Here is a 26,175-nt window from a genome sequence, read left to right as displayed (position 1 = left end):
ATCATTGTTACCGTGTGCCACCTAATGCGTAAGTGCGAGTGAGACAGTCCCGATCAGTCCTTTACCGCGGCTTATGGCCATTTAAGACTAAAGTAAGACCCAGAGCCGGTACAAATCGGAATGGAGAGTTACCGTTCTATGCGTAGTATTATTCTTTGTCCTACTCGTATAGTCAAAACAAGAGAGAAATGAAAGACACGGTGCCACGCAAATCGAAAAAGTCTAAAGTGATGCTTATTCCTAACAATTAGAGTATCGTGGGAACGGTGGGAAAATCCAAGCTGACGATAAATACGGAAACAAAACTGTAAAAGCAAAGAAGGAACTTCAAAATAATATATGATAAAGTGTATGATATTATTTTGATAGCACGTAGGTGTACGATAGAACGTATCACAATGTTTTATAATTACGGATGTAGATGCAGAAAGTCCTGATAACGGTCAGTTTAGATCATTGTGAAGGTTGAAAATGATAACGATTGTTTTTTATTAATACGTCTATGAAGTCAGCCTGCAATTTAAGATAGAGGAATAAGGATTAAAGGATTTTGTGATAGGCAACATGCGCTCGACCATGTGATCCGTATGCAAGACGTCGCAACTTCGTGGCGGTCATTAGTGTATCGAACCCACTTTGAATTATTAAGTAAGGTTGAATATACAAACAACACCCAACGAAATATATTAAAAATAGATACCTACCTGTTATATCCAATTACTAAATTGTATAACAGTATTATTATTTAAAAAAAAGAACGAACGGGCCCTGTGCTGAGGTTTTTCTTGCAGCTTCTTTTCCCCGACTACACAGGTTATGAAAAGCTGCAGTAGTTTTAGGCGGATGAGACGTTCGTTATGTAAAAAATACGATTCAAAATGTAACTATGTCACCTAATGAATAAAGATATTTTTGAATTGGAATCTGTTAAAATCATAGTTTATATTTCTTAAAATTGCAACAACTATGAATTATCGTTCAATCGATTAACTCGCGTTCGTTTTCATTAGAGAAAAGTCTTGACAACCAAAACTCGAAATCCTTGACAAAGACAAAGATACTCCGAATAGACCCGAACAACTTACCTTCTATCTAAATGATAGCCGTCTTCCTTCTTGGCATCCATGGTGAGTTTGTAGTAGATCTTGGCTGCGGCTTCAGATCTGTCCTGGGCCGAGTAGAGGAACCCGTGCAGTTGTTGCAGAAGGTTTAAGCTGAGCTTCCATACAGACTTGCTCATCTTCGGTGTGCATGTTACGAACCTGCGAACATTGAAATGTATTAGGCTCCGTGAAATCTTGTCTTTAATTGGGGTTCGCAAAGTGGTTTAAGGTTTTTCTTGGTGAGGTTTTTCTTGCAGCTTCATTTCCCCGGCTATACAGCTTGTGAGAAGCTGCAGTTGTTTTAGGTACTATGTTACCTATTGAATAAAAGTTATATATTTAACGGAAGAGAACCATCGTTATTTCAATTTTTTTTGATAAAATACCTATAGGGGAAAATAATAGCTAAATATATGGGACCGGAACCAGGAATTTTACACCCATGTGTTATTTGTATCCGTAATTAGCAAGCGAAAGCTCAGTTAGTTAAGCAGAGAAACCCATAACGCAACGAAACAACTACGACGAGAAAGCATAATTATATATTAAGTATCTATGATAAAACAGGCAGTAACTAGAACAGAAATAAAGATAATTGCAGACCCGTGGTCACCAAGGAATCTAAATTCTAACTAATCGATTGTACTTGCGTATTCGCACGTACAAGTTTCTCCAAAAAGATCGAATACGTAATTATTATGCTGTATTCTAGTATTAAAATATACCTAATGGTTCCGATGACACCTTTACAATTGCCAATAGAAGCGCATCTGTCTAAACTAATATCGCACTAATATATTCGATGCCTACTTTCTCTTGGTGAAACTGTGCAAGCTAGCTGCTAAGATAGTCTCGATTATTATGGATGAGAAAGCTTGCTGGTAGATACTTACCTACTCGTTATTGCCATCATATTAAAGAGCCTCTCAAGTGACAGACAAAGTCGTAGCCTTACCAATTTGATAGGGAACCCTAAACAGTTTCCATTGTAGTATTATAGAAACGCAACGCACGGCGATGCAAAGACAGTTTCCAACATCAAGCTCTCTAATTACTTTTCAATTAATGATTTAAAATAGTATTCAAATATCAAGTCTTTATGAGCCTAGCCATGGTTCATAAAGACTAATTTTGAACGGTAAAAGGTTGCGAATTTGTCTGTTACTTGGCCGGTTTTATAAAATACGATAGATTAAGATAGATTTTTTGTCTGTAGCCATACTACAGACTATTTCTTCTGAAATGCTGGTGGGGCGTGATTTTTTTTGGCGAGTTTGCTGTTTTCATCTCATATAGATATTAAGTTGTTATTTGCGAAAACCTATAATTGGCTTATTGTATAGTTAGTTGTGGGCCTATGCCCAGCAGTGGGCGTCGTACGGATGATGATGATGATGACGGTAGTTATAACATAATCTATTATTTCTTTTGCTGTTGGTTTTCCGAAGAAAATAAAATAAACTATACAAAAGTATCGCCTTATTACATTAGTCTGAAATAAACAGGAACTATTGACACATTCACAATGAAGGTATTATCATGTAGACGCGTGTATTGATAGGATATTGATAGGTAGCTGATAGCACTTATCAGAGGGCGTAGGAACAAGACTTATGATTAATTAGCTGTAGATTATAGACTTCGGACGTTGATAACATAGCTTCATGTGAGCGAAATCACCGGTCGATCATTGGCTTATGTAGATAAAACTCTCAGTGATTCTTAATGAGAGAGCTGCATGTTGTTTGTATTGCGCACTTACTTTTATATGCGCAAATGTCAAATTCCAATATTGCTTTTTTAGATGAATTGCTTTCATGTGGCCTTTTTAAACCCCCTAAACACAACTTACATGAATGTAGCAATTGTAAAATTTCCATGCTGCTTTTTAGATGAATTGCTTCGATTCGATGTGGTCTTTTTAAGACTTTCTTAAATTGTACTTAGACAAAAAACATCAAAAACTTTGTTATTGTCTTTTTTTTGTATTTTTTGGCCTGGTTACAAATACCTTTAGGCCACGTCTTTATTTTGGAGCTGGTTCCAGTAGACACAGAAATATGCACTTATATTTTTTGAAATGTTTTCTTAATGTAATGATAAATGGGTTCGAAACACTTCACATTTTTTAATAAATCTTTAACCCTAGTTTAGTGAGAACATTACTGGCTGATCATCTGATTATCCGAAAGTAAGATGATCCCGGTTACTACGTACTTACTGATGGAAGTACGTAGTCGTTACATGAGCCATGTCAGGGGCCTATGGCGGCTCAATAATAAAAGCTTCGTGTAATGGTGTAGAAAAAACGTGACAAAATGTCGCACTTATTAGTACATTTTTCTTTATTAAGTTCATAAAAAAGTTAAATAGAAATATAAAACTTTTTTTGTCACCTTTAGGGGAGTTAAAATGGCCACATCGAAGTAATTCATCTAAGAAAGCAATATTGCTATTGCTTTTAGCCCCCCTGATATGTCTTTATTTAGTAATCAGAATTTCATAATTTATCTTTGACCTACGAAACTACCCAGTTACACCCTCACTGCGGCTTGGAGTATTGCATAGAAACAGTATTTACGCAGTTAGATCGATCCCTCATTAAATAGATCCAAAATAGACCAGGGAAGAGCATTACATGTAGAAATATAATGTTTCCTTTACTCGGTTACACGTAACGATTAACGACCGTAACTAATTCATGTTGTATAAACTTCTCAATCGCTGGACAAACAGAACGCAGTTTATTAATAGTAATAAGTACAACAAAATTATTGAATAATGTATTGACGTAGAATATTGACGTCACACACAGTATATCCAAACAAGATATTATGAAAGACGAACTTTTCACTTATAATTAGGTCGGTGTCAAGCCTTGACCTAATTGAAAACAATGTTTTGCTATAGATACTACCAGATAAAGACTATTCTTCTTTAAAACTTCGTTAACTACCTATCATACGGGTGTAAGTGGTAGGTTTGGAAGAGGAAGGCCTAGGTCTACATACCGCGATCTTCTTCTTCTCCTATCGTGTGGGTTGTGAGGTGGATTACCAACCCCATCAACCCTGGTGTCAGGGTTACTATTAAGCCGCCAAAGGCCCCTGACATGGCTCATGTAACGACTATTAACTTATATCAGTAACTAGTAACCCGGACCAACATCCTAACCTGCCTTCCGAAGCATGGATCATCTTGCTTTTGAACAATCAGGTGATCAATCTGTAATGTCATAACGAAACTAGGGATCACAAAGTCATTTTTGTGCTATGTCCCCACCGGGATTTGAACCCGGGAGCTCCGGATCGTGAGCCCAACGCTCAAACCACTGGACCACGGAGGCCGTTCAGCGATCAGATCCAGGATGTTTTAAAGAAGGTCAGGTGAGATTAGGAGTTCTCTAAACCGGCGAGTATGCATGAAGTCTTTTATGAGAGCGGAAGAAGTGAAAGTGGTGTATCAGGATACCCCAAAGGTAAATAGGCGTGATCTTATGTATGTATGTAACTACCTAGAAATTCCATATTAAAGGTGTTTATAGAATAAATTTTATTATTGGGATATCGACATTCGAAACGTAAATACCGTCATTAAACGTCGCAATAATGGAAAAGATAACAAAAAGCGCGTCATTTAACACGATTTGCGAAGCAAAATATTTTTCATACTTCTAGGTATGCAACCCTGGTGCAATACAAAACAAATACTATAAATACACGTTCTCAATAAGCTAAAATAATTTCAACTTCATAAAAATATTTTGAATCAAAACATATTTCGATATTCTGCTTCTGCCGTTAGATTCTACACAGGAGGAAGTAACTTCTACTAAGCTGCAAGGAAGTAAGTAATGGCGCGAAACCTTCACCTACAAAAAGTCACACAACAAAACAAGTTTCCTCCCGTAAGGAAACCGGCCCACCACCTACTACCCCATATAGAGACTCGCACTGACCTAGTCATAAGGTTGTTGTGTCGCAAACACCTCTTCCTAAGTACCACCACATTACCAGCCACTGCGTACTGCACTGAATGCTGCTCTACTCTATCACCGATATAGCTAAAAAGCGGTGTTTTGTTAGTCACAAAAGCAGGAAATTCTAACCTACATTATGCAGACGACTAGATTAGGTATGCTTTTAAAATGGAAAGACCCAAATACAAAAGAAAGATAACTTGAACCTTAAGAGTAAATAAATAAATGTCGAATCAAGAATTTAACAAATCCAATCGTCTACAAATATAGGCACTTTTTGCTTTTGGATAGGGAGCAAACACAGAGTGCAAGTGATTAGTAGTAATGTGAATTAAAGTAAAAAAAATAATAAGTTACTTAATCAAATCATGGTCGAAAATGTATAAATTACGTTATAATATTACAATCTGTTGTTATAGATAATATTATCATAACAACACAATTGCTTAAAAATTTCGTAATAATAAGACCGTGACACGGTTTTTCAACCAAAATGATAGTTTGACATAACAATTTGATTGTGCCGAAATGGGAACAAGTGAGATAATTCATTGACGTCAATCCTGAAATATAATTAATAAAAATGAGCAGCAACTTCTAGCACTTTTAGAAACTTCTTCAAAAATATTTGTCAATTAGGTAGGTATCTTTGTTCGAGTAGGCAAATCGTGTTAGCTGATGATACCCTATTTATAGTGAATAAATCTTTGGGTGATAACTAATGATGTTAGTAAATAAACCTTATAAAGCGCTATTACTGTAGTTACTTACTTGGTAAATGTAGCATACATGATGTCTATGGGCACTCTGTAAGGAAGCGTCAGCAGCGATATGTATCGCATGCCTCGTTGTCTCATCACCCAGTTGACTAGTCCGTTGTTTGCCGTGTCGATTGCATTTTGGAATATTGTCATTACTGTGTCGGGCAGGTCGTCGACTAAGGCATCCTACGTTGAAAAAAGAGGGTGTGTTAATCATACATGTATTGTGATATTTCCGGTCGGTTCACAGTTACAGACTGCGTTACCTAACAGTTACGCAGTCTAAGCATGCTTCAAATTCGACCGCGTCTTCAGTACCTCTCATGTCGTAACACTGGTCACAATGACCGCAAATAACGTAATGAGTTTCGTGATTGAAGTCTGTTCTAAAGTTATTATCAACGAAACAATAACGACCAATAACGATCTAGTCACAAATACACAACATTGACATGCAAACATCATACTTTCTCGCAACATGGATCACTTAAGGGATAAACTGTATGTTTCTAAGCGGGTGTTTGCTCGTATTTGTCCTGAAGGGACTTGGGTGACTTAGGGATTACATGCTTAGGGGACCTTGGTTATTTGTGACTTGAGTGACTATGGGACCAGGACTGCCCCAGGAGGCGTTGGGGGAATCGGGGACTTGAGTAGCTCGGGAACTTGGACTACTCCGAAGCTCTAAGTTTCAGCAAAATTCCAAAAGACCATATCCTGTTGGAAACGTCCTGATTACGTACTCGCTTATGATGTAAACTGCTATCTTCAAAACAAAGGTTCCGGGTGGAAGATTTCGATATAGACGATAATATGGAAGTTATCTGTATCGCCTTTACAAACTTCGGTTACAATCTAAGATACCTTGTAATATACAAAGGAACTTTGGTCTTGGTTCTGCAATTTAAGGTTTTGTAAAAAGGGTCAATTTTCATTTAGGTCTAACTATAGGTACCTACTTACTCACCTCCTTGTTTAAAGAAAACATTTACTTGGAAAAACAATTATTTTATTGTTATCCTAAGAAATCTTTCAAGAACAATGTCAATTTGGTGCATTACTTATACTGATGTAGAGGGAGGCGAAGGTTAGAGTAAATTGATTCTTTGTTCTAGCTACTACGGGTTATTCTCAATTTGTCACTCGGTGTAAAATGTTTCTCTTTAGATATTGCCTCGTAATATTAATAAAAACATACGTAATTTAATTCATAAGTACGCCGTTTGAAGTTAATTTTTTATTCAGGTACACGTAATGGGAAGCACTCTTACCTGTCTATGAGTTTTACATTCTTCGCAGTCTGGGTCGTATTCGTAAGTTTTGTCGTCCAAGACATCTTGAAGCTGGAAGGTGGTCTGCACAGCAAGACACCTAGTGCACGAGATCAGGTTGTTTCTGTGCAGGAATCGGAGCGCGTCGTCGAACCCTTGTTTGCACATACTACTCAACACTTCAGGTTTTGGCGGGAACAGAATCCGAGCGAAACGGTTGATGTTCTGTTTTGACAACTCTATGCTTGTGTTTGCTAGATTTACCTGTGGAAGAATTGTTCTTACGTTATTTTTATTATTATATAACCCTTTTTATATGTCTGTACAAACATGTGTCAGACAGTTGGCTAGACAAGAGGATGGTCGGACAAGGGCCGTCACAGACTGGCGGCCACGGGCAAGGAAAAGGTCAGTGGGCAGACCATTGGCCCGGAGGTCAGATGACATTGTTGAAACGGCGGGAAAGTTGTGGATGAGGTTAGCGCAAGATCGGAAAGGATAGTGCAAAAAAAATAAAATAAAATCAAAAGTTCAACTCACGTGAAACAGTTGCGAGCTCAAGTCTCTGGGGCAGATGTCGCTCTCGCCGCAGAACGGGCTGACGGTGATGGTGTTCTCGTCCAACACGGGCAGGTTGTCGCTGAACCCGCCGTCCATGTAGCGGATGCCGTGGAACCTCGGTGGCAGCATGCCCGAGAACACTGGCACAAAGCAGGACGCCAGCAACGCCTGAACAAAATGGAACTTTTTCAAAGAGACGCTTTATTGGTATTGATATAAGGAGTAAAGCAGCGATGTGAGATCTACGGCTTTGCCAGCAGCTCTCAGGACTGTTGGTCGTGACTACAAACATCAAAACCAGTTTCAGGCTGGCACTACACGCCTCCCGCTATATATTTAAAAAAAAATAGATCTGGTAACATTGAGAAGAAGTTTGACGAACTATATATGTATAGATACGTCTAAATCCAAAACCTAACTATCTTACGTGCTTGACTGTTAGTTCACACGCCACACGTTCAGATTATGTAGGTTAACAACATAGAACCTACCTATTGGAAAAGCTTTATGCTATGTGTCTTTTTGAATATAAATCGTAGCATTCGCCATCAGGGAAGTACTAAGCACATTTTCCATATTATAAAACAAAGTATGTTTGTACCTATACTATATGCAATAAACAATCATATGAATATTAATTATCCCGCACAGGATGATCAATCGTGTCTTGGGCATTTGATAACACGTAAATTAAGGAAATCAAGTGCATTTCAATGACAGAGATAAGCTATTTATAAATTATAATTAAGCTACCTAATTTGTCTAAAACATGTTAATTAAACAAATTGTAGCTTTATCACGGAAAGGTACAGAGTTCCATTATCATGGAAAAACAGAACGGACAGGTAAATTATTGAAAGGTTTTAAAAATTGATGAAATCAGAACCTGAGAGAAAGCTCAAAGTACGAATGAATAAAAAACACTTTTTGTTTTATTTATTCGAAAACAATCGACGTGTACCTACACAATGTTGATAACAGAACATGATATTGATAATGATAAGTGATAACATACAACTTAATTTGATTAAAAATATAATTCCATTAGAGTCGTCTGTAGTCGATATAAGAGGAGGTAAAAGAAATATACCAACTGACTCACCTGCAAGAGGTCTTCCCTTGTCGGGAATTCTGAAACTATGACGTTCTTGCCATCATAGACTCTTGTAAGTGATATGTGAAGCTTGCCGCTGACTATCTTGTGGACGTCTGCGGGGAGGTATTTCTCCATGCCCTCAAGGAGGACGTTCTGTATGTTGAACGAGGGGCTGAAAGGACCCAGGGACCCCGCCCTCGCCTCGCGGACCACTCGCAAGACATCGCTTGTTATTTCACCTAAAAATAATGGTGGAATTAATAATGATACGATATCGAAGCTATGATGCATGGAGAGAATGGATGGGTATTGTAATCAGGCCATTGCCTTATAGCGGTCCACCATGATAAAAGGGCATCGGCTTTTACCAAACGCTATTAACAAATGATATCTTTTAAATTCCAAAAATTATGAACGTGATTAAAGGCAAGTTAAGCTCTTATGTTATTCCTTTCCCGGGGGGTTAAAAAGGCCACATCAAAGTAATCCATTTCAAAAAGCAATATTGCAATTTGACATTTGCGCATAATAAAAGTAAGTGCGCAATGCAAAAGAATGTCAAATGGCAGTATTGCTTTTAGATGAATTGCTTCGATGTGGCCTTTTTAATCCCCTACTAGTGTTTTACTACTTATTATCAACAACGACAACATCGTAGAATTATTTAAAATTATATAGTTGCCTGTGTCTTGGTACGGTATAGATGAAGGCAGGTAATAAAAAATCGTTTCCATAACGTGCTTGCAATCAGGCAAAATGCAGACTCGTGTGAAAGTCTATTGAAATGCGTACTTTCACTTTTATAACGTTAGAGTATAGTTACTCTACCCTGTCTAGAAGTCTAGCCTGTTTATAAACAGGCTCACCATTATCGTTATTGATATAGCTATTAATTACTAGCAATACCACTAATAGCCCCGTGCCAATCTTTACATCACGTCATACAATGTAATAGTAATATATCGAAGAATAACATCATCTCCCTAACATTATCCCGTTTTCATAGGGTCCGCTTACCTAACCTGAAGATTTGACAGGACGGTTTTTTTACAGAAGTGACTGCCTGTCTGACCTTCCAACCCGTAAAAAGAAGCCTAATATTGTGTAGATCACATACCTCCGAAATACATTTCGGAGGTATGTGACAGAGACACATTATGTGGGTTTCCTCACGATGTTTTCCTTCATCGAAGAATAACACCAAACAAATATTTAGAGCCTACTGGTGGAGCCGAAATACACCATGGAATAGAAGAAAGAGGTTGGAAGGGCCAATTGAAGGCGAAACGCGCGCCATGCAAGTATGGGCAAATTGTTCATACTTCAACTTTGCACTCCACTCGTCCGCAAACTTTACAACCCACGGCGCTCCGCGATAGTATATTAAAAGGTCGTCTTGTACATTAAAACATAGAGGGCAAAAAAACAAATATCGACTATCATGCAAGGAGATGCTTCCTCATCACGAGAAAGCTAAAAACTTTAGTATGATCGGCTATTTATCAAAAAAATACTTTTGTATGTAGTATTTTACGAAAAGTAATGTTAAAATTGCAGTTTATTACATAAAATATACATTTCCTGTAAAGTGGCTGTGAAATATGAGAAGCAGTAAAGCTATCGTAGTTATCTGTTTGCAGGAATAGTAGTAAAAGAGAGCGGGGTTGAACCGGCGACAGCGGTTTTCATACAACATGTGCGATAGGGCCTTTCCATCCTTTCTTCTATTACGTGGAAATACACGTTAAGTTACAATTTGCAATAGACCTAATTCTACTGGCAGTCAGTGGTCAGCTGGCAAGGTACCACGAGAGCGTAATAATATTGTTTATCCTTACAAGCGCAATAGGATTACGGCTACGAATAAATAATAATTTATTCGTAGGGTTACGGACTTGTTTCCTATCATGCGTCATACATATCACGTGGGGCAAAACACAAGCACGTGTATAACAATGTGTGTTGGTACGGGTATGTGCATAACGCATGCGGAGCCAAGAAATATCTAGTAGCTCTTTATCCTACGCTACGCTATCCTGACTATTCCTACCTTCTTGTCGTGTGGGTTGTGAGGTGAATTACCAACCCCATCAACCCTGGTGTCAGTGTTATTGAGCCGCCAAAGGCCCCTGACATGGCTCCTGTAACGATTACTAACTTACATCAGTAAGTAGTAACCGAGACCAACGACTTAACGTGCCTTCCGAAGCACGGATCATCTTACTTTCAGAAAATCAGGTGATCAGCCTGTAATATCCTAACCAAACCAGGGATCACAAAATGATTTTTGTGATATGTCCCCGCCGGGATTTGAACCCGGGAACTCCGGATCGTGAGTCCAACGTTCAAACCACTGGACCACAGAGACCGGTACTATTCCTATGCTGTCTTGCGACTGAAGGGTCTGTACAAGGTTACAGAAAGAACGGTACCGAGTAAGGAATAAGGACTTGGATTACCTGTATGATTTTTTGAATGTTTATGTGTAATTTCGGTAGCGCGTCTACGGCATTTTTCCTAGAGTATCGGCTAAAACAGCCTCCGTGGTCTAGTGGTTAGAGCGTTAGGCTCACGATCTGGAGGTCCGGGTTCGATTCCCAATGGGGACATTGTCGAAATAACTTTGTAAGCCTGTCCTTTGTTTGGTAAGGACTTTTCAGGCTTGAATCACCTGATTGTCCGAAAAAGTAAGATGATTCCGTGCTTCGGAGGGCATGTTAAGCTGTTGGTTCCAGCTATTAGCCGTAAAAACACCTCCACCAACCTGCATTGAAATGTATCGGCTAATTGTCTACACATAAGGACCTCATAGAACATTTCATTCAACCGACAAGTTATCATAGTGCGCAAATCGTTTTAAAAAAGCGCCACCGAAATTACGTATGTGTACAGTCACGACCATCAGTATGCATACATTTTGGTACCATGGCACACTTTTTTTGCACTGTAAGTCTCACTAAATATCAAATATGTTAGTGCGACAGAGTCTCAATGTGGGTACATTATATCTCTCATGACTGTACGTAGGTATTTATAGGCTTTATCAAAAAATCATCGTAAGACTTTAATATTACGTTAACCGGAAGCTATGCAGGGCGACGGGAAGCCAATACGACATGGAACCATTGATTTCACAAAAGGCATTTGTTATTATAGCATTCACTCCTGGGGGGTTAAAATGGCCACATCTGAGCAATTCATCTAAGAAAGCAATATTGCTATTTGACATTTGTTTGCATTGGGCACTTACTTTTATATGCGCAAATGTCAAATTACAATATTGCTTTTTTAGATGAATTGCTCCGATGTGGCCATTTTAACCCCCCTGGTTAGGGAAACTCATAAAGAGAAAGTCGAAAAAACTGCCGTGGAACCCGCAGCTCTTGTCTAACCAGGAAAAGTCCCGGAACTGAAAAGAATGGTGTAATTACACCACCGGGGTTCCACGTTTCTCATTTTATCCATGCGAAATATAAGTTATTATAGGCATATCGTCATTATGCCGACTTGTGTTTTAATTTTCTCTTTGAAAGAAGAACTGATAGCACCGGCAAATATTTTACTAATTGTCGTAAATTGTACTCGCAACGATAGACGATTTCACAATACGATTGTTAATGATTTGTTTTGTACAGGAAATAGAACAGGTCTAATGTCACTAGGTTACTAAGTATATTCGCCGGAAGCGGACGCGAAAAGGTGTATAATTTTGTAACTTTTGAAAAGACAACACAAACTAGACTACTGCGTAGCAGTTTCGATTTCGATGCTGTATTTGCGTAGAACTGCGACTACGGTGGACTCATAGGTATTCGAAACAGTGTCGGCCCTAGCAAAATATTTAGGTGGTGCGAGACCTCATAGTGGTACCCCCCAGCTCCTTAAAATACACATCTTTTCCATTCGTTTCCACCGGAATACTTTTAAAAATGTTGTTTACCCACCCTGTACGAGTTTTATATGGCCGCAATCTAACCCAATGAAGTTAGTTCGCGGCCAGGGTGGACCAGTCTTTGTTGATTTTAATGCCCTCCCTTTTTGGCGCCCGGTGCGGTTTGGCGTGAACTTTTACGCCCGTAATGCCTGTGAGGGTATCCAGAGCCACAAGGGAACATAAAACTATCTAAATGCTGTTATAAGGTAACTGATGATTATCTTACCTCGCACCGCCCTAGGGCCACCACTGATTCGAAATAATTTTACACCTACTACCCAAACTAAATCACTTATGTAGTAATAAATTATGGTAGGTATGCCCTTGAAAAATATAATAATTATCAATTATTATATTGAGCGAGCCCATTGTAGCAGGGTCAACTGATCTTGTAAACGTAAACAACAAGCGTATTGGTGTCGCAACAGTAGGTAACGTGCGCATGTGCATCATATGAGTCATACTAAACTGATATGACTGATACATGTATGTATCTATAATAGTACAAGTACACAAATAAACATCTTCATTATAACTTCCATTATCTATTCTGTTCACTTAAAGCTATAACATGTTTTCTTATAATTTGGCGTGAACTTTTACGCCCGTAATGCCTGTGAGGGTATCCAGAGCCACAAGGGAACATAAAACTATCTAAATGCTGTTAAAAGGTATCTGATGATTATCTTAATGGAAAAAAATCAATTACTTTCATAATAAATTGAAAATCAATGTTTAAATAGTGTTGTATATGTAGAGACATAGGTACTACAATCCCTTATGTTGATGCACTCATGATACATAATTATCAGCTTATTGAATAAACATTGTTTACATGACCTTGTGCCATCAGATTTGTTTACAACAGATCTTTGTTGATCCAGTAAACTTGTGATAGTATTGTTGATTTTATATCTTACTTGAAACCATTCAATTTAATTAAATAAATAAATAAAAATAAATAAATAATAAAATATATTTATTGGTTCAAACAACTTAATAAATATTGGTACAGTTAAATGATAATAACAAAAACTTTATAATTTTTGCACTTTTAATTGATTAATTGTACTCAAGTGATGAAATATGTTTTTAGAACATACCTACTTCATCCCGTGATCATGGCACTTGCAACAGTGTCGAAATATCGGGAGTCTCATATCCCCATTTAAACGCGGTAAGAACCCGTTATTATGTGTTTTAATTACCTACTTCAATACCTACTAAGAAGTAATGTAAAAAAATCTGTTTGGTGTTGAATGTAACTTTAATTTAATAGTTAATTGCTTTAAGCAATGTAAATGCAAAATTGCAAAAAAGTTGTAAGGTAAGATAATATATCAGTAGTATGCAACCTAATTTATTAAAGATCCTCTGATTAGAACAAAGTGCAGCTCAAAATAATTCATTTTTTTTTCAATTTTACCTTTTTCCATCTAATTCCAGTCATTGAATTCAGCACTTGAATATTACTGGAATAACATGGTTCATATTCCAGTAACAAGCACCGCATTGGAGTGCTAATGGAATAATTTGAACCGGGAGTATTGAGCGAATGAAAAATCACAATGTAAAATGTGTTTATTTGTTAAAATGTTTTTCTTGGTACATGTGTAGTGTACCTAATATTTAAAATCAAAGAGATATGACTACAATCTTCTAATCTAATGGTAGCCTGTTTAAAATAATTTTGATTTAAAAAAAAATTGATAACTGCTATCTTGATAGCTAAGATGTCAATATTTCATAAAATGCATGCCATAATAGTGCATTATTATCTGTATTATGTAAAGCTAATGCGTAAATGTATCAAAAGTGAAAGTTGAATGATGAGAAGAAGATACTTACCTATAGGTAGCTCACAGAGCAGACAACATGCAGACAAGGCGCCAAAAGAGGCACCAGAAATTTTCCCTAACAATAAGTGAGGAGCATATTTCTTAAAACACACAGCTACACCAACATGGTAAATACCAAGGAATCCACAGCCGGCAAACGATAAATTCATTATAAATCACATTAAAAACCCGCGGGAATAATAAAAAGAACCACCACTGTGTCCTAAGCACTGCCACGAATTGGGTCGAGCCACTGTCTCACTAACAAATAATCCACAAGTAATTATATTACAAGATTAGATAACAGCGCCAGATAAAAAAGGGTCTATAATCACTCGTAACAAACAATAGAATACTGTATTTACAGCGCGACTGCTGTCGATCGTGAGTCAACTGAGAAATGCGCACAACTACTAGCAAAACAAATTAATTTTTGCGGTTGACGCGACGACGACGTAGCCAGCAATCAAACGATTACCTCACCACAGCTGACTGTCAAAGTCAAACAAGTGTCAAACAAATAGGTGTTGCCATTTATGTAACTTATAAAAATCGATTTCTTTTGTCTTGTTTGCTTGTGAAACGTGTCCTTCTACAGCCTCGCGCACGGACACCAAAAGTCAAATCGGATTTCTCCAAAAACCAGGATTCCCAAGGGCCAAGCTCCAAATATACTCAATTTCTTTCTATATTGCTATGTCGCTTGGGGGCTTGGGGGTGTGTATTAGCGCCATCTACAAAAGGAACTTCCTACTACTAAACTAGACCCACAGATTAGGAAGGTTTACTTTATGCCTAAAACTGGCAATAGTAATTTCCTCATCAAGGGATGATGCTGAACGAAGCTGGGGTCAAGCATCAAAATTTACCAAGTACTGCTTGAAGAGTTGTTTTCTGAACAACCATTTTTTTACCCTTAGGCCGGGTTTCCACTGACGCGGAGATGTGCGGAGAAGAGCGGAGATGTGCGGAGAAGAGCGGAGATGTGCGGAGAAGAGCGGAGATGTGCGGAGAAGAGCGGAGATGTGCGGAGAAGAGCGGAGATGTGCGGAGAAGAGCGGAGATGTGCGGAGATGTGCGGAGAAGAGCGGAGATGTGCGGAGAAGAGCGGAGATGTGCGGAGAAGAGCGGAGATGTGCGGAGAAGAGCGGAGATGTGCGGAGAAGAGCGGAGATGTGCGGAGAAGAGCGGAGATGTGCGGAGATGTGCGGAGATGTGCGGAGAAGTGCGGATTTTACTAATCATACCGTTTGGAGAGCGAAAAACGAAGACGCTCTGTCACTCTCTCCCTCACGGTGATTGATCGATTCCTGCACATCTCTGCGTCAACGGAAATGCAGCCTTAGTCATGCGTTTCCTATATTATTAAATATTTTTTAAATGGAAAGGTGTATGTATATATATATATTCAATAGAGTAAAAAGCTAAATAGTTGTTAAGTCATTTTACTAAGCTTTTCAGTTTTAACATTAAAAATGCACAAAGTAACGTTTTAATGGTTGAACCATTTATTTGTAAAATGTACAATATAGGCCAAAGGGTCCTATACAGTTGTTACATACATTAGGTTATTATGGAATTATGAATAAAATTACTCAAACACTTGAGTGCATATTTAAACATAAATGTTTTCCTACCGCCAAATACGCATAAAGCGGTGCTATAAAATAAATGCCGGGTTGAGAATTCTAGCTATAACATTCAATCGATTTCGTCAGGGTGAGATGCAAATATATTGATATCTATTTTGTTAAAGAAAGAGCTTGTGTGCATTGTAGATTTAATAGAAATTCATTACAATACTGAGTCTGCCATAAAACGTCGAAATCGATTGCTTGAATGATGCAGTAATTAATTTAGCTCTGCTAACATATTTAATCAGTCAGTTTAACGTAAATTATCTACCTTCGCGGTAGTAAGTAGTACTTCAAAGAAAATGAATGAATGCGTGGCATTTTAATTTACTATTTTTGACACAGACAAAGGGTAAATCAAATTTTCTAGCTAAGCACAGTGCTGGCAATACAATTTCTTTACATTCTTATTTGAATATAGCTCAATTACATTTATTAGGAATTTTCATTAGATACTCTTACAATCATATGCCAATATCAAACATATTCTGTAGCCACTATGTACCAAGCAACACTGGTTTTCAAGTGAGGATAAGCAAACTAGTCCAGGCGTTTACGAGTGATAATGTTTGCAGAGTAGAGTTCTTGTTGTTACTGCATTCTATTCTGCCGATGATCTTAACAATATTTCATAGTACAAGGTTATAAAATATAAGTGATGTTGTTTGGACGTAAGCATTATAAACCTCTTGCTCAGGAGATGCAAGATCATCCGCAGAATCTCTCTTTATTTTGCCTAGTTAATTCCCATAAATTTTTAGATAGAACAATATATAACAAAACATAAATTATGTGAATTAAAATTCTATAGAATTTCTGAATGAGCTAGCGATTTTACAATAAAATATACCCTACATTGAATTAATTTTATCTACACTTACTCATTCAGAGACTTAATTATTTTTATCACATTGCAGTATAAATTGCAATTACATCCAGAAATGCACCAATCCTGTGTGTTGTATCAAAAGAAATCATTAATATAATTAATACTAATAAGGGTTACGTCAAAATAATGCAACCGTTACAGCAAATCATGTTAAGCAGTTCATTTCAAAACTAATAAATTATCGCCGATGCTTCAATTACGGGCTGCTAAATATAGGCAGTAACACACGAAAACGTAACCAACACTAGTCTTATGAATAAATAAATATTCACATTAGATTTATCTGAGTGATCATTTTAGTGTGGTGAGCCGGAGCGGATTGGACATGAACTAAATAATGTTAATCTACGTAGACCAGACACCGACAGTACGTGAAAAACCCGGGAGATTAGAGAATACGTGCTATCTTATCGTCGAATAGTGCTCAAAAGTATTGTATTTATCAAGCTCAAAATCGCGCTTTAGAATACACGTAAATTTTTGAACGGTCATACAGTATAATTGAGCGGCTATGTATAGGTATCGGTTATTGCACAAGGAATAGTGTTGAAAGGTATCGGTGTCGTGTCTACGCGGTAATCCATCTTGGGCAGGCGTCGTTCACTCAACGTCCATTTGCTCGGAGTCGGGCGGCGCGGCGGCGGGCTGGCCGTCTCCCGCCGTGGGGTTAGCCGGCGGCGGGGTCTTCTCTTTCGGCTTCGGCTTGTTTAGTATGGGGTTCACCGTGTTCTCGAAGGTCTAAAATAGAAATAAATGTTAAGAAATCAATCATAAAAAAAATAATGACAATGACCAAGTTTGTAGAAAAGATTTTAAGGAGGTTTGCAAAATGTATATATATACTTCGATTTCTACCTATACTATACTAATGATAATTAATTTATCTAAGTGCAGCGTTACTAACACTACCTAACAGAAAGCTCGGTGAGGTGTGGGTACTTAATTCATCTTGTGATGGATGTACCTCAGACTACCCCAATTGGGATATGGTCGTGAGCTTATGTATCTATTCAAATAAAAAGTGGCTAGTAGTGTACCTGTCTCTCCTGGCGTATCTGGTGCGTGGTGTGCGGCGGCGGCTGGTGCCGCGGCGTGTGCGCCAGCGCCTGGCGCGCGCTCTCCAGCCAGTTGTGCGCGTTCTTGATGGCCTCCGTCACCTTGTGGATGTCGCCCTCCGGCAGGTGCGCGTACTTCGCGTCGCCCGCCCTGGTACGCACAATACATTACTCACTGCTCAATATAGTGCTCACTTATGCACAAGTTAAAGTGGTTTGAATTTGAACATTAGCTTACAATGTGTCTAATAAACACTTTCATTGGCTGGTCCCACTCGTACATTAATTTATGCATTACGCGCGAGTTTATACTAGTTAACTTTACATCGCGTCGTATCAACATATCTTTTGTACAGATTGTTTTATTAAAAACGCTCAATAACATCAACTATGAAGTCAAGAAACCGTATGTGTTATACAGGGTGTCTCTAGTTATATTGATGCGATCACTTTCAAATGTGTAATAATTTTAAAGAAACTCACTTGAATTGGTCGACGGCCTTGTTGGCCAGTTGGATGGACAGAGCGAAGTCGTCCAGCGCTCCGGGGCGAAGCTCGAACTCGAGGCGCCGCTGCTTGATCGGCTCGCCTTCCGTTTTTAATTCCGACAGTTTATCACTGTACACCTGTAAGTTTCAAAAAACATATTAGAAATTCACAACGAGATAACAACTTTGCTTACCAGTAGGCGAGCCAAAACCATCACGAAGTTGGCAACACTGCCAGACTCATATGAGAAAAAGAAGAGCTGTAGTGTGAGACGCATTCCATTAGTCGTAACTCAATGTCAATGCCCTTAGAGCGTCGACCTGGCCACGGACCGCACCCTAACGGCTATAGTATTGTCGCGGCCTCGCCTCGACAAGGGAGTACAATCGAGTGCATAAGCTTTGGAACCTCCTATTACTGTTTCACTCTAAATTTTCGAATCCTAACACGGTAACAGTATTGTATAGCCTTATGTGATCGACTAGAATAGACTCAGTTGATACTTAAGACTCTTCATTGATCCTCAATTGTTTACCTGTCGGTTCTGGTCCTCGCCCTCGTCGTAGAGCCACTGCTCGAGCGAGTCGAGCTGCGCGACGAGCCGCTCGCGCATGTCTGGCGGCACGAACTCGTGCAGCGCCTCGCCCTCCGACAGCTTGCCACGCAACTCGTAGACGTACTCCTCAAGAGCGTTGCGGGCGTCCGCGCGCTCCTTCTCCTGCCTGTCTTGTGCTTGCATCTTGCCCTGTTACCATTAAGTCTTTCTTTTTAACCTTCACTTATTTGTCTTACTTCTATCTATCTAATATACATCTGTAAGAATACTGCTTTGAATATAATAAGTTACAATATAATAAACGAAAACTATTAATGGTCAAAACTTCTTTACATCAAGGCTCTCTCTCTCTGCCCTTTTTCGCTTCAGGAGAGAGGTGACGTGAGTAATCGATGAATTATAGCGTGCGAGAGAGAAGAAGCTTTTGTCTCCCTCAAGAGAATCAAATAAATGTAACAACTAACTAATTTTGCACAGTTGTAGTTTGTACTTATTTGATTGGTATAAATGTTGTATCGGCCATCAATGCTTACCTCCTGTTCCATGAATCCGTTGAGTTCATGCTGAGCATGTCCATGAGTTCGAGCGTCAATGGGCAGTTCCACAGTTTTAACAATAACCTTCTTGGTTTTGTCCTTAGACTTGTCCTTTTTGTCATCAGACTCCTGGAATAAGAGCGCAGAGGTTCATAACTTTAAATAACACGCATTCCCCATCATCGCGACCCCCTGGAAATCTTTTGGTAAACATAAATTTCCAAAAGGCGCGATAACCCATTTGCACCGTAACCATCTCACCACAAGCAGTATAAGTAATTCTCACATTACATTATTCGGCATGTTCCAATGTGCTGTCAGACGAAAAATATAAATTAACCAATAAGAAATGCTGGGTTAACAAAAACATGCGTGGACACAGAGACAAAACAAGTACTATGCTTCAAGAACAAAAGGTAATTAATGGAAAAAAGGCGATACTTAAGCCTTATGAAAATTTTGTGCAAATGGATCCTCAAAAAGAGAATGGGGAAGAAAACTTCGCAAAGTAAGTGATGTTTGCTGCCTTGAGGGTTATTAATTAGCATGTGTCAAAATATTTGTCAATGATTTATCCTCCTGCGTACGAGTTCAGTTATGATTGAGGCAACCATATCTGAAGCCGGCAGCGCGAGACAAGATTGCGGGAGCGGACAACTGGCAACAAACAGCACGCGGCACTCCACGCGCGACACGTACCCCGCTGAACCACTGGCCTACTCTCTGTGTCCACGATTGTTTTTGTTGCGGCTCCCCTTGTGATTCATCTTCTCTCACCTCTTGGTTGTCAGGCCCGTTCGGCTGTTGCTCTTGGGTGCCGTTAGTTTCCATGGGCGCTTCTTGGCTGTTCTGCCCGTTCTCGTTAGAGTTCTCCATGTCAACATTGTCATTCTGGGATTGTGCTGATTCTTGCTTCTTCTCGACGAGAGAAGCGGACGCCACAGTTATAATACCGTGGATGTTCACCCTCACTTTCAGTTTCACCTTCTGACATTCACCATCGGCAGTAGGTTGTATATCTCGAATATGCCATTGACCTACGGTTGAAATCAATCATAAACAAATGAAACATATTATTATTCACAAATAGTAACAAAGGTACTAAGGTGATGATTATACGTAGAGTAACCTAATATAAACAGGTATAAGGTGTTATCAAGATTTTTATCAGATAACAAAAACTGCGGAAAGTTAAAACTGTCATTATAAAATGGTACATACTTTACTGTTTAGCTGATTTTTAATAGTATGAGATAAAGATATCAGATTTACGCACCGATAAGCGAGTCAGGGTAGGGCACTGGGTCCGCGTAGTACGCGCTCACTGAGAACGGTTCTTTCCTGTAGAAAGTTAACATCTTCGAGAACGGTGCAGCGTGGAATGCTGGGAACACCTGTATCATATAAAAAAAATGCTTTTATAAGAAACTATATTTGCAGTTAATTATTGACATAAATACTTCACTATATAAATTCTTGCCTTAAACTGTAGTATTATTCCTTATTCTATGCTTAAACTAATCAGGTTTAAGACCATTTTTCTTTTTCAAAAAGTGTTCTGTCGTATCCATTACGTGGAGAGAAAAATGTGATTTAATAGATAATTATTATTGGACTGATAACATAGATAACTAGAGTAACCACATCCCCACATTGTGGCAACTGATAAGACTCGATGGCTGTCCACACATAATGAATGTATTCAAAATCTCGTATCTATTTTACCATGTTGTTGTAGGAAGGTATCAATCAATCTCATCATTTCAACTAGACACGTTTCTAGTACTCCTATGCACGTCCTATGCACTATATGGTGCCTAGACAATTTTCACTAGTTCTGGAATAAAGTAGAATGTGACCTCCATATCGGCGTCCTCGCCGCGCGCGGTGTCCCACACGAGGCGCACGGCGTAGGGCTGCACGTCCGTGATGCTGAACTCGCGCACGCGCACCGCTGGGCTCAGCATGGCGCACTGCAGCGCGCAGCCGCGGGACACGGCCTCGTCCTGCGGGACATCACGCAGTTATATGGGGGAAATTGGACGAAATTCACCGCAAAAATATCCTGGAATCTTTTGTCTTTTTGCAAATATTCGGTTGCAACTTATGTATATTGCAAACTTACGTAAGTTCTAACTGATGTTATGGCATAAGAATTTCCGCAAAGTAACGCCAGATAACATTAGCTATAACGGATTATACATTTATATTTGTCTACACACATTAACTTTGCTTTCTAGACACATTTATTTCTAATCCATGTAAATAGAAAGAAACTTAATCCAAGTCTATGCAACTATTCTGTAATAAAGGGGGCAGCCCTTTGATTACATGGATAGAAAGGATATATTTAAACCATTTTTTTTTTTGACGTGACTTATTGTAGATTTGCCGCAGATGGCATTAACTACTTGGCCGGACAAATGGGGAGCGCTGAAGGCTCTCACCCGGTACAACGTTTAAGACAACAGGCCTGAGGGTGCCCAGTTGGGCGCGAACCTCGGCTCAGGGCGTCGTCTGAGAGGAAAAATATTTGAAAGAATTAATCGACCCTAGTGGGTCGATAGCGATAAGCGCTGAATGAGGGAAATCGTCGACCACGCCGGCGGGGTCGGTATCGGGGTAATATTTAAACCAAAAGTTACCTGATTCAATGTAGTTGATGGTTGCTTCCCGAACACCTGTTCAATCAAGCCTTTCACGGCAGGGATCCTGGTGGACCCACCAACTATCTCGATGGAGTGGATGTCTTCCGGTCTTAGTTCTGTAACAGGAAAAAAATTCAGAATTAAGCTTATTTTTTTTATTCCATGCTATCATTATTACTGTTATTTTATCTTTTTAATTCTTTATTGTTGATGGATGGATGGGTGACCACAAAAATAAAAAAAGTTTTCATCTCGAGCTCCTCCGTGCTTCGGAAGGCACGTTAAGCCGTTGGTCCCGGCTGCATTAGCAGTCGTTAATATCCATCAATCCGCATTGGGCCCGCGTGATGGTTTTAGGCCCGATCTCCCTATCCATCCATAGAGAAGGCCCGGGCCCTAGCAGTGGGGACGCTAATGGACTGATGATGATGATTCAAGGTCAGTCAAGTTCATGAAGGCAAATCAAATGGAAACTGTAAATAGTAAATAACAGAAGCCAGTCAAAGATGATCAAAAATTAAGATCATTTTACTTTTTATGTTCAAAATTATTGTTGGATTTTATTTAGAATTAAGTAACAATGACTGCGCCGTTTAACCGCTTTTACGTCCCAGGACAGTATTCCATACAATTGACTAGGCTGTCAAGTAGCCTATTATTTTCCTGTCTCTTGTTAAAACTTGTGTCTTGTGGATACTTGCTAGCGTTATGTACGATGGCGCGGAGGGTCCTTTCAACGCGCGTGAAGGTGTCCTGGCAGATCTGCTCCATCTGCGAGCGCTGCATGTCACCGGTGACGTCCCGCTCTTCCATGAAGCACTCGATGTTCAGCGGCAGCCGCGTGCTGTTCGCAGACATCTGCTTCTTCAGTTTCTCCACTTCTTGCAGTAGACGGAGGTACGCCCTGATAGGTAAGTAACATTTATTGCAGCAGAAAATAAGTAAGCCCAAGGTTAGAGGACATAGGCTTAACATTAGTGGTTATCGGTGGTTGTGTATGACCTTCTGTTTATTATTTCATTTCAATAGCAGTTAAATATTAATGCAATCAAATGAAATGGGAATAGCCAAATATTTATAATAAAAGTTTAAGTTGAAAAGAGCTTTATAACTATATTAACTATTTCCTATTTAAATATGTAACAAATAATTTTAAATGTTACCTTTGGTTTTTTCGGGGATCAAGCTTGTATCTCGTAATGAAATCTTGACAGAAGTATTCGGCTAGTCCTGTATCAATATCCCGGCCGCCGCAGTGGTCATCCGATGCAGTAGCTAGAACACGCAACTTTCCTCTATTGAATGCACAAGCTGACACCTGCAAAGTAATAAGTATGATTTAGTATTTAATCACTTAGCAGATAACATATGTCACATAAACATAATGAGGCTCAAAGAAAATAAGCAATATTTACCTGAAGAGAGCTGTGTCCAAAGTCAACAAAAATAACATTCCTAGGCTTTTCTTCAGGAGCAGGCAGGTCTTGTTTGTAAATGCCGTAAGCAAGAGCAGTAGCTGTTGTTTCATTCATCAGACGCAGCACATTGAGTCCTGAAATACAGATACATTGAAATAAAATACATACTAATATGATTTTTTTTTTTTTTTTATATATATTCTGCTAACATGCGCTAATATGATTAACTTATGAAAATCAATAGTTAGACCATTATAGACGGCCACCACCACTTTGGTCTAATAGAAAGTTTGGTGAGGCAAGGGCTTTTAATCTTGTAATAGATGTAACTCTGACCACCCCAATTGGGATATAGTCGTGAGCTTATGGTACAGTATGATGAAAATATACAAAGATATCATGTAGTGTGGCTCTGGTATTGTACTCATGTTTCATTCACAATAGATATTGATCTATTGTCCTCAAGGTCACAAAGGTTTAGGGTTCAGGGTCGCTATTTGAACATTCTATTCTTTCAATATGTATCTTTAAACACTCTGCACAACAAGTGCAACAAAGCAGTATGTGTTTTGTAACTAATCTCCAGCAGGATCTGCACAGCGTCGGCGCACAGCGCGAATTATACTGTACTCTGTTTACACCAATAAACACATCAAATACTATCTAAGTGGATAAAAGACGTCATACGATTGCCGTGCAGCAAGGGCAGATGACACATATTCTAAATCACTTTATATACCTTTGCAATAGTGATGAGCGGTTATTCTTTACAATAAAATTATTCAAACGAATTATCCATACATGTAATACGAAGGATCATTCATATTTGGAATAAAAGTTAATGATCAAAATAATAATTCACTATTTAAATGTTTTTGGGCAATGGTTTTATTTATTTATTTACCTTTCTAATAATAAATACTTACTGAAAATAGTAAATAAATACTTACCAGCAATATGAGCAGCATCTAGCAGTGCATTCCTTTCAGCGTTTGTGTAGTAACTAGGTACAGATATAACACAGTCATTGATGGGCGTCTGCAGGGCAGTTTCAGCTACGTCTTTGAGCTTAGTGAACAGCATAGCAGTGATCTGTCAACAATAATTATACAACATTTAACTAATCAGGATTTTTGACATACCTATATCCTCGTAAGGCCCGGATTTCCAGACACAATAGTTAAACAATGGAATTTGGATTTTAAAAGGCATCTGGGCCTTATGACCTTAAATGTCTTTTGTTTTTAAAATTAATATTTTACTGTGACACATACCCAATTATAGACTTCACTACATTTTCCATAGTAACATTTAAATGATTATTACCTGGGAAACTTAGGTAAATAAATAATACATTAGTTATCATACAAAAACTTAAAAATATGTTTACCTGCTCTGGACTGAACACATTGTCTTCTCCTAAATAATTCACCCTTATCCCAATCCCACCGTCAGGTCTTTCCTCCACTTTGAAAGGATAATGTTTGAGCTCCTTTTGAACATGGGGGTCATTAAATTTCCTTCCCAAGAGTCTCTTGAACCCAAACACAGTATTTTTCATATTAGTAACCATCTGGTTTTTGGCTGCAACTCCTAATATACGGTTCTTGGTTGAGAATGCTACACATGATCTGAAATTTAAAATGACACATTTGCTATAAATATTAAGTGGTTTTCATGAAAATTAAAGGTTATATACGACCCTACCGAATCAATGTGCCAGCACAAAAATAATGAAAAACCAATACTGGTTCCAGAATTTACTGGAACTCAAAGGTTGAATGTAACCTAAATATTTTGTGGTAATCAGATCACATGGTTTGTGTACTATATTGTTGATTTGACTTGAGGATTTTGACAGAAAGCTGTAACATCCCAGTGAGTAGATGCAATCATGAACATGACAAGCAATTAATTTTAAGAAAGGAAAAATCCATTTACAAAAATTACGAAACTACTGAAAAATATATGAACAGGACTCTTTGAACCATAATTTCGAATTTTACTTACGGTGTTCCCCGAAGACTGTAATCGTTGGCTATTGTCTCGATGCCACCTGCTTTTGCAACAGCTATATAACAGGATTCGTTACCGAAATCAATACCTATCACGGACATAGCAGCCATTGTGACTCACAAATTAAGCTTATCACACTCGAAAGTTTCTTTTTAGCCCTTTTTCAACAAATCTCACGAACAGAAACACGTTGCTTCACACTGACAGTCTGTAAATCAATCGCAAACGAATGCCGGTTTTCACTGCAATACGATTCATCCGTTCGTACCCGAATTTTCTAGAAAATGAACAAACCATAAAGTAAAAATTACCGTAGAGCTATAATAGCCAGAGCGCTAGGATAACTTAACCATAGCAACGTACATCAGCGCCCTCTATAATTTTTAAATAA

General features: G+C 38.6%; 3 protein-coding genes across 6 annotated transcripts in view; 1 reads left to right on the top strand and 2 right to left on the bottom strand.

Annotated features, from left to right (window-relative positions):
- The window catches only part of LOC126366515 (1-acylglycerol-3-phosphate O-acyltransferase Pnpla3-like), a 30,169-nt gene extending 15,221 nt beyond the window's left edge, over positions 1 to 14,948 (bottom strand). Inside the window, exons 1-7 of one of the 2 annotated variants that reach the window (XM_050009648.1) lie at positions 14,554 to 14,948; positions 8,778 to 9,010; positions 7,655 to 7,843; positions 7,115 to 7,378; positions 5,854 to 6,029; positions 5,062 to 5,166; positions 1,086 to 1,262 (exon numbers count right to left, since the gene is read on the bottom strand). In XM_050009648.1, the coding sequence (XP_049865605.1) occupies positions 1,086 to 1,262; positions 5,062 to 5,166; positions 5,854 to 6,029; positions 7,115 to 7,378; positions 7,655 to 7,843; positions 8,778 to 9,010; positions 14,554 to 14,713 (1,304 nt within the window). In that variant the 5' untranslated portion in view covers positions 14,714 to 14,948. The remainder of the gene's footprint in view (positions 1 to 1,085; positions 1,263 to 5,061; positions 5,167 to 5,853; positions 6,030 to 7,114; positions 7,379 to 7,654; positions 7,844 to 8,777; positions 9,011 to 14,553) is intronic. The other variant, XM_050009649.1, reaches the window with a different exon arrangement.
- Positions 13,291 to 15,976, top strand: LOC126366546 (uncharacterized). Of its 2 annotated transcripts, none has more exons than XM_050009696.1 (2): positions 13,291 to 13,376; positions 15,464 to 15,976. In XM_050009696.1, the coding sequence occupies exons 1-2, from the start codon at positions 13,364 to 13,366 to the stop codon at positions 15,844 to 15,846; spliced, it is 396 nt and encodes a 131-aa protein (XP_049865653.1). In that variant the 5' UTR covers positions 13,291 to 13,363; the 3' UTR covers positions 15,847 to 15,976. The 2 variants fall into 2 exon arrangements, 1 of the variants encoding a protein (XP_049865653.1); XR_007566358.1 differs by lacking the exon at positions 13,291 to 13,376 and adding an exon at positions 15,032 to 15,067 and having other exon boundaries at positions 15,464 to 15,513.
- Positions 15,973 to 26,079, bottom strand: LOC126366504 (heat shock 70 kDa protein 4). Of its 2 annotated transcripts, none has more exons than XM_050009628.1 (15): positions 25,779 to 26,079; positions 25,159 to 25,399; positions 24,719 to 24,860; positions 23,766 to 23,902; positions 23,514 to 23,668; positions 23,052 to 23,254; positions 22,348 to 22,466; positions 21,562 to 21,708; positions 20,979 to 21,096; positions 20,402 to 20,739; positions 19,700 to 19,813; positions 19,146 to 19,355; positions 18,605 to 18,747; positions 18,104 to 18,272; positions 15,973 to 17,804 (listed from the first exon to the last, which is right to left on the bottom strand). In XM_050009628.1, the coding sequence occupies exons 1-15, from the start codon at positions 25,892 to 25,894 to the stop codon at positions 17,667 to 17,669; spliced, it is 2,490 nt and encodes an 829-aa protein (XP_049865585.1). In that variant the 5' UTR covers positions 25,895 to 26,079; the 3' UTR covers positions 15,973 to 17,666. The 2 variants fall into 2 exon arrangements, with proteins under 2 accessions (XP_049865585.1, XP_049865586.1); XM_050009629.1 differs by having other exon boundaries at positions 19,700 to 19,831; positions 20,480 to 20,739; positions 25,779 to 26,077.
- Positions 26,080 to 26,175: the final 96 nt, after the last annotated feature.

Source organism: Pectinophora gossypiella, chromosome 4 (genome assembly GCF_024362695.1).
Source record: "Pectinophora gossypiella chromosome 4, ilPecGoss1.1, whole genome shotgun sequence".
Classification (NCBI taxonomy): domain Eukaryota; kingdom Metazoa; phylum Arthropoda; class Insecta; order Lepidoptera; family Gelechiidae; genus Pectinophora; species Pectinophora gossypiella.
This window is presented reverse-complemented; position numbering and strand designations above follow the sequence as displayed.